We start from the raw sequence: 7500 nt of genomic DNA on the forward strand, positions 1-7500 counted from the left end.
GCTATAGGAAAATTTTTAACAGACTTGAAATTCCCTAGTCTCTCTCTCTCTCTCTCTCTCTCTCTCTCTCTCTCTCTCTCTCTCTCTCTCTCTCTCTCTCTCTCTCTCTCTCTCTCTCTGTTAGATGATGTAGGCAGGAAGGAAGAGGAGGGGAAGAGAAAATGCAAAAAGGAAGAGAAGGTGAATAGGAGGCGAAAGAAAATGACTAAGAAAGAAAAGGAGGAGGAGGAGAGAAAACGCAAAAAAAGAAGAGGTGAATAGAAGATGAAGGAAGATGAGTAAGAAAGGAGAGGAGGAGATAAGAAGACACACACACAAAAGAAAAGAAAAGAAACAGATAAACAGAACACGAAAGAAGAATAAGAATAAGAAGGAATAGAAGAAAGAGAAGAGAACACACACACACACCAAAAAAGACATAGATAAACAAAACACCAAAGAAGAAAAATGAAGAAATAGAACGACAAAAAAAAAGAAAAAAAAAGAAAAAGAAAACAGAAGCAGAACAAGTAAACAGTCAAAGGACAAGCCATATCATCGTTCCTTCTTCATTATTCATTATTCATCGCGGGGTGTTTGGGAGCGAGGGAACAAGGAGGAAGTGGCGAAGGGCGTGGCAGCCTCCCTCAACTCTACCGGTGTTCCTAGGGGCGTGTACTGTACCTGCTAAATATTATACCTCCCCCCTATGTTGTCACGTTCTCTTTGTCAACTTGCTCTTCCTCCTATCTCTCTCTCTCTCTCTCTCTCTCTCTCTCTCTCTCTCTCTCTCTCTCTCTCTCTCTCTCTCTCTCTCTCTCTCTCTGGTGCTCAAAAACTTCCTGTTGTTGTTGTTATTTTTTTATTTCATTTTATTTTTATATTACTATTTTTCTTTCTCTTTTTCCACCTTCACCCTCCTCCTCCTCCTCCTCCTCCTCCTCCTCCTCCTCCTCCTCCTCCTCCTCCTCCTCCTCCTCCTCCTCCTCCTCCTCCTCCTCCTCCTCTTTCCTCATTGTTATTATGCAATTTTATTCATTTATATTCTTTTTGCCATCACCATTATCATCGCCTTCCTGTTATTCCTTGTCATTCTTTTCATAACTACGGTACCTAGTCTCTCTCTCTCTCTCTCTCTCTCTCTCTCTCTCTCTCTCTCTCTCTCTCTCTCTCTCTCTCTCTCTCTCTCTCTCTCTCTCTCTTATCGTCTCTTTTGTTCGTGTCGTGTGTGTGTGTGTGTGTGTGTGTGTGTGTGTGTGTGTGTGTGTGTGTGTGTGTGTGTGTGTGTGTCGTATCGTAGTCCTTCTGCGTTTCCTCTTCTTTTCTTCTTCCACGTCGCCGCCCACTACTTCCTCCTCCTCCTCCTCCTCCTCCTCCTCCTCCTCCTCCTCCTCCTCCTCCTCCTCCTCCTCCTCCTCCTCCTCCTCCTCCTCTTCCTTCGCCTCCTCTCATATCTCTTCACCTTTCTCCTGTCACGCCATCCTCCTCCTCCTCCTCCTCCTCCTCCTCCTCCTCCTCCTCCTCCTCCTCCTCCTCCTACTCCTCCTCCTCCTCTGAATTCGTCTTATTTTTTTCGGTCTACAATGCTGCCTCACGCCATTCTCTCTCTCTCTCTCTCTCTCTCTCTCTCTCTCTCTCTCTCTCTCTCTCTCTCTCTCTCTCTCTCTCTCTCTCTCTCTCTCTCTCTCTCTGAAGGTGGAGGTCGTGGTGGTTGGGATGGCTTACGTTAGCATTCCTCTCACTCTCTCACTCTCTCTTCCCCTCACTCAGTCCCCTCTTTCCCCGCTCTGATTCTCCCTTCACACACACACACACATACCCACACACCTTTTCCTTCACCTGTAACTTGACCTCCTCTTACCCCTCTTCCCACAACCACAAGGAGCATTTTCCCTTCCTTCGTTACTCCTAAACCTAACCTGACTTAATCCACCGAAGTTTGTGGTAAAGGGTTGAAGTGAATGCGAATATACCTTTAATTAACAACAGTAAGGGTGACCAGGTGTGCAGCTAGTCCTTAGAGGATGCGTGCTGTATTTACCTGCTGGTCATTTTTTTCCACCTTTCCTGGTCATCATTACACCTGGTCATCATACTCACCTGAATTGATTGATTGGTTGGTCTAAGATGCTGTGATGTGATTGGTTGGTGAGTTATCCTTACCTGTCTCTCACCTGTGCCTCCTGTAAATACCTGTCGCGTGCACCTTTTGTAAATGGTATTAAAAAAATATGTTTAACTATTTGTAGATATTGCTGCCTTACCTGTCTTTACCTGGCTCGGCGCGTGGTGTAGGTACTGTTGGCTTATCCACCTGTCTATACCTGACTTGGCGTGTGGTGATGTAAGGGTTTGTGTGGGTACAGCTGGGTTACCTATCTGTACCTGGCTTGTCCGAAGTGATGTAAGTGTTTGTGTACGACTGTTGGATTACCTGTCTTTACCTGGCTTGGCACATGAGTACATCTGCCGTGGGACTAAAGCACACCTGTATATTACCTGAATTGTCCCATTGCTTGATGTAACCTGTTGATGATTCTGTCTTGTTCACCTGTCTTGCCTATTGTACAGTCGCGGTCAGAAGTCGTGTAATCTGCCATCCTCACTTCCACTGCTTAACCTCTCCCTTCAGTCTTAAACTTTCTCTGATCTTAGAATCCATCACTTGTCAGGTTTTGTAAAGAGGACTCACGATTAAGATAAACTGCTTGTATCAGTGGCAAAGAATACTGCACGTGAACAGACTTTTGGCCGTGTCCGTACCTGGCTTGGCATATCACCTTGTTTACCAACGCGAGACACACCTGTTGAGATGATATTGTTTAACTCAAGACCCCCATGATGCAACCTAAGAGTAGATACTGTGTGTCGTGTTTACCTGCCTCCTGTGTACCCCGCTGGGCGTATACCTGGCGTAGTACTTTGAAAAACACGTGGATAGGATGACTTATTGTTTGTTTGAAGGTCTTAACAGGTAACCAGTTGAGTAGGCACTGCTTCTCGTGTTCATACCTGGCTCGGAGAATACCTGGACTTGTAGATTGAAAAAAAAATAATAATTCGACGAGTAATTGTTTGAGTCAAGGTGTACACAGGTAACCATTTGACTAGGCATTGCTTATCGACATATACTCGTACCTGGCGAAGTGACTGAAAACCACCTGTAGTTAAGACGATTTACAGCATAGGAGACTGAAAGACACCCGTTTTGACTAAAGGTCTTTGAGATAACCAGTTGCATATTTACTGCCAGTGGATTTACCCTACCTATACCTGCCGTGGCGTATACCTGGCGCAACACTGAAAAACACCTGTACCTGGATGCTGCTGGAATTACTGTATGTGCGTGTGTACCGGATGCTTGATATCCGGCCCGAAGCGACGAGGCAGGTGATAGCGTGGCAGTGAACTCCCCGTCAGAGCCTCCTCCTCCTCCTCCTCCTCCTCCTCCTCCTCCTCCTCCTCCTCCTCCTCCTCCTCCTCCTCCTCGTGGCGCCTGTCTTCTTTCTCTTCGCGGTCCGTGCCTCTCTCCTTCCCTGTCCTGAGCCGTAAAGTTATGAAATGTATTCGGTTCCGGTAGCAGCGGAGAGAGAGAGAGAGAGAGAGAGAGAGAGAGAGAGAGAGAGAGAGAGAGAGAGAGAGAGAGAGAAGTACAGGGTTTTAATTAGTGGATTCAGTGCTTGTGTTCTTTAAGTAATTCCTCACCTCCACTTCTTCCACTCCAGACTTGATGGATTAATGATAAAATGCGAGGAGGGGAACAGTGAGAGAGGGAGAGAGAGGGAAGGTCCTGCTGGGAAGAGAGAGAGAGAGACAGAGACAGAGAAAGAGGAGAAAAAGCAAAGAGGAGGACAGGGAAGATAGGAATAGTATGGAAGAGAGGAAGGGAGTCAAGAAGAAGGATGAGGAGGAGGAAGAGGAGGAGGAGGAGGAGGACAAGAGTGATGAGAGATCAGTAAAAAGAGGAGTAAGAGAAAGAGAGAGAATCGAAAGTAAGATATTTAAAAAAAAGTGAAAAGGAGGGAAAGGGAGACATGGAAAGAGGAGAGAGATAGAGAGAAGAGAACAATAAAGGAGAGAAGTAGGAGAAAAGAGGCGTAAAGAATAGAGAACAAAGGGTGTGAAGAAAATGAAGAGGAAGGGGAGGATGAAGGAAGAATAAGAACAAAACAGTAAAGAAAAGGAGATAGAAAGAGAGAAAGAGAAAGTAAAAAAAAACTAGAATAGGAATTTTAAGGAAGAAGAGAAGAGATAAGAAGAAAGAAGAGAAAGACGAACAGGGGAGATAAGCAAGAGAGAGAGAGAGAAATAAAGTAAGTTAAGAGCAAGGAGTTGAGGAAAGGAGGAGAGGTGAAGAGAGGAGAGGAGAGGACGGACGAGGAGGAGGAGAAGGAATGGGAAGAGGAGAGGAGAGGGCTGGTTAAGGGTTCCGGGTGTGGGTGGGGAATGTTATGGGGTTATTTTGGGGAGGACAGGATAAGGAGGGGGGTTGGGGAGGGGTATGGGGAAGAGGGAAGGAGGGGAGGGGAAGGGAGGGGTATGAAAGCTGGTTAGTTTAATGCATTTATAGTATTCCTCCTCACGCCCTTCGTAACCGTTATGCTCTGGTTCTCTCTCTCTCTCTCTCTCTCTCTCTCTCTCTCTCTCTCTCTCTCTCTCTCTCTCTCTCTCTCTCTCTCTCTCTCTCTCTCAAACCGGTTGGCGTCGAGGTAATATTGTAAGGGTAAATCTCTCTTCTCTCACTTTTTTCTCTCTCTTTCTCTCTCTCTCTCTCTCTTTCTCTCTCTTTCTCTCCCCAGTGACTCTCTCGGCTTGTTAGTGCTAAGGAGTGAGTGTCCGGGAGTGCTGGTGCCGGGGCGGGGAGTGGTGCAGAGTGTGTGTGTGTGTGTGTGTGTGTGTGTGTGTGGAGAGCCGGAGTGGTAGGGAGGGAAGTGTTTGTGGTGTGGTGGTGGTCGTGGTGGTGGTGGTGGTGGTGGTGGAGAGTAGATGGGAATGTTGGGGAAACATTTACAAACACACACACACACACACACACACACACACACACACACACACACACACACGCTTACATTGGTATAACTAAGAGAACATTTGTATTGATGAAATAAATTGCATGTTTTTTTTTTTTTAATCTTCTTTTCTTAGTATTCAGTATTTTTTTTTTTATTGCTGCTTCTGTTTCCCATTCTTCGTAGGGTCAGACTCTGGGAACACAAGGGAACACAAAGGATGAACAAATACCTGCTGATACCTGTAGTAGTAGTAGTAGTAGTAGTAATAGTAGTAGTAGTAGTAGTAGTAGTAGTAGTAGTAATAGTAGTAGTAGTAATTATGCACTTTAATTACACGTAAGAGCTGATAGTCATTTGATCACACACACACACACACACACACACACACACACACACACACACACACACACACACACACACACACACACACACACACACACACACACACACACACACACACACACACACACACACACATCAATCTACAAATCGAAGTCATCTTTCTATCTCTCTCCTCCTCCTCCTCCTCCTCCTCCTCCTCCTCCTCCTCCTCCTCCTCCTCCTCCTCTGCTTCTTCTGCCTCTTCTTTCTTCCCTCTACTTATTCGTTTTGTTTCTTCTCCCCTGCATCGTCCCTCTTGCCTCTCCTCCTCCTCCTCCTCCTCCTCCTCCTCCTCCTCCTCCTCCTCCTCCTCCTCCTCACACTCTATCCATCGTAAAAGGCCAACACACTTCACTCTCACTGACTCCTCCTCCTCCTCCTCCTCCTCCTCCTCCTCCTCCTCCTCCTCCTCCTCCTCCTCCTCCTCCTCCTCCTCCTCCTCACCTTTCTGAGATACCCCATCCAATCGTTCCCTACTTTCCTCCTCCTCCTCCTCCTCCTCCTCCTCCTCCTCCTCCTCCTCCTCCTCCTCCTCCTCCTCCCAGGCACTTTGGAGGGAACTAACCACCTCCCTGATCCCAAAGTTTTTCCTCACTGTCTGTCCGTCTGTCTGTTTGTCTGTCTGTCTGTCTGTCTGTCTGTTTGTGTGTTTGTTTGTTTGTCTTAAGTGTTTTTTGTTGTTGTTTTTTTCAGCCTAGATTTCCCCCCCCCCCTCTCTCTCTCTCTCTCTCTCTCTCTCTCTCTCTCTCTCTCTCTCTCTCTCTCTCTCTCTCTCTCTCTCTCTCTCTCTCTCTCTCTCTCTCTCTCTCTCTCTCTCTCTCAGGAAATGACTGTAGAGGTGACTTAGGAACACCTCAAGGCACATGACCTTCCTGCCTCCTCCTCCCTTTCTTCCTCCCTTTTTCTTCCATCCTTTCCCTCCCTCCTTCCTCTTCCTTCCTTCTTCATTTTCCTTCCCACGTTTTTCTTCCTCTTCTTTCTTTTTATTTATTTATTTATTTTATTTTTTTACATATTTGAAGAAGTAAATATTTTCAGTCAGTATTGTAACTCTCTCTCTCTCTCTCTCTCTCTCTCTCTCTCTCTCTCTCTCTCTCTCTCTCTCTCTCTCTCTCTCTCTCTCTCTCTCTCTCTCTCGATCCCGCCCTTCCTCCTCTTTCTTCAAAGTTTCACCGTTTGCTCTTGTTTGTTATTCTCTTTGTCTCTCCTTCCTCTGTGATTCTCTCTCTCTCTCTCTCTCTCTCTCTCTCTCTCTCTCTCTCTCTCTCTCTCTCTCTCTCTCTCTCTCTCTCTCTCTCATATATCTCCTCTTCCTCCTCCTATTAGGGATGAAAGATAAAACACACACACACACACACACACACACACACACACACACACACACACACACACACATACCGAAAAATAAAGCAAAATACTTGAAAATGAGAAAAGGGATAATTAAGAGAGAGAGAGAGAGAGAGAGAGAGAGAGAGAGAGAGAGAGAGAGAGAGAGAGAGAGAGAGAGAGAATATTAATAGGCAAACGGTGATCAAGGAAGCAAGAAAGAACTAAGTTAACAGAATCTTACCTAACCTAACCTTACCTGGCGACGTGTTCCCCAGCCCTCCTCACCTTTGTAAAGCCCCCATGCACACGCCTCTCCGCGCCGCCCCTCCCTTCGCCTCGCCATGCTGCTGCAGACTGCCCTGGAGGTAATATCTGTAGGAGGGGGAAATTATTGACTGGTGCAGGCCTAACAACCATCGACTTATAGAGAAGTGCCTGCAGGAGGAATGTACGGGTGGGGACACTGGGAGGGAGAGGGAGAGGGAGAAGTTTTGATTAATATGATTTTCTTTTTTTTTTTATTTCTTTTTTTTTTTGTTGTGTTTGTGGAACGCTGGAGATAGTAGTAGTAGTAGTAGTAGTAGTAGTAGTAGTAGTAGTTGTAGTTTTGTTGTTCAGAAATAGTTAGTTGTAGCAGTGTGGTGGTAGTGGCAGTAGCAGCAGCAGCAGTAGTCGTAGTAGTAGTAGCAGTAGTAGTAGTAGTAGTAGTAGTTAAAATAGTACTGATTACCCTTAACAAATGCTCATAAAAGGAGGCTAAGAGTGAAAAATTGTCAACAAGGCCTAGAAAAATAGGATT

General features: G+C 46.0%; 1 protein-coding gene across 4 annotated transcripts in view; it reads left to right on the top strand.

Moving 5' to 3' along the window:
• Window positions 1-7500, top strand: part of LOC135106340 (thyroid receptor-interacting protein 11-like) — a 70864-nt gene that overhangs the window by 29274 nt on the left and 34090 nt on the right. Inside the window, exon 1 of one of the 4 annotated variants that reach the window (XM_064015260.1) lies at window positions 6908-7066. The exons of the other annotated variants lie outside the window; for them this stretch is intronic. Coding sequence (XP_063871330.1) covers window positions 7043-7066 — 24 coding nt within the window. The 5' untranslated portion in view covers window positions 6908-7042. Of the gene's footprint in view, window positions 1-6907; window positions 7067-7500 lie in introns of those variants that run through there. 4 annotated transcript variants of the gene reach the window in all.

This window comes from Scylla paramamosain, chromosome 13, assembly GCF_035594125.1.
Source record: "Scylla paramamosain isolate STU-SP2022 chromosome 13, ASM3559412v1, whole genome shotgun sequence".
In the NCBI taxonomy this organism is placed as follows: Eukaryota; Metazoa; Arthropoda; class Malacostraca; order Decapoda; family Portunidae; genus Scylla; species Scylla paramamosain.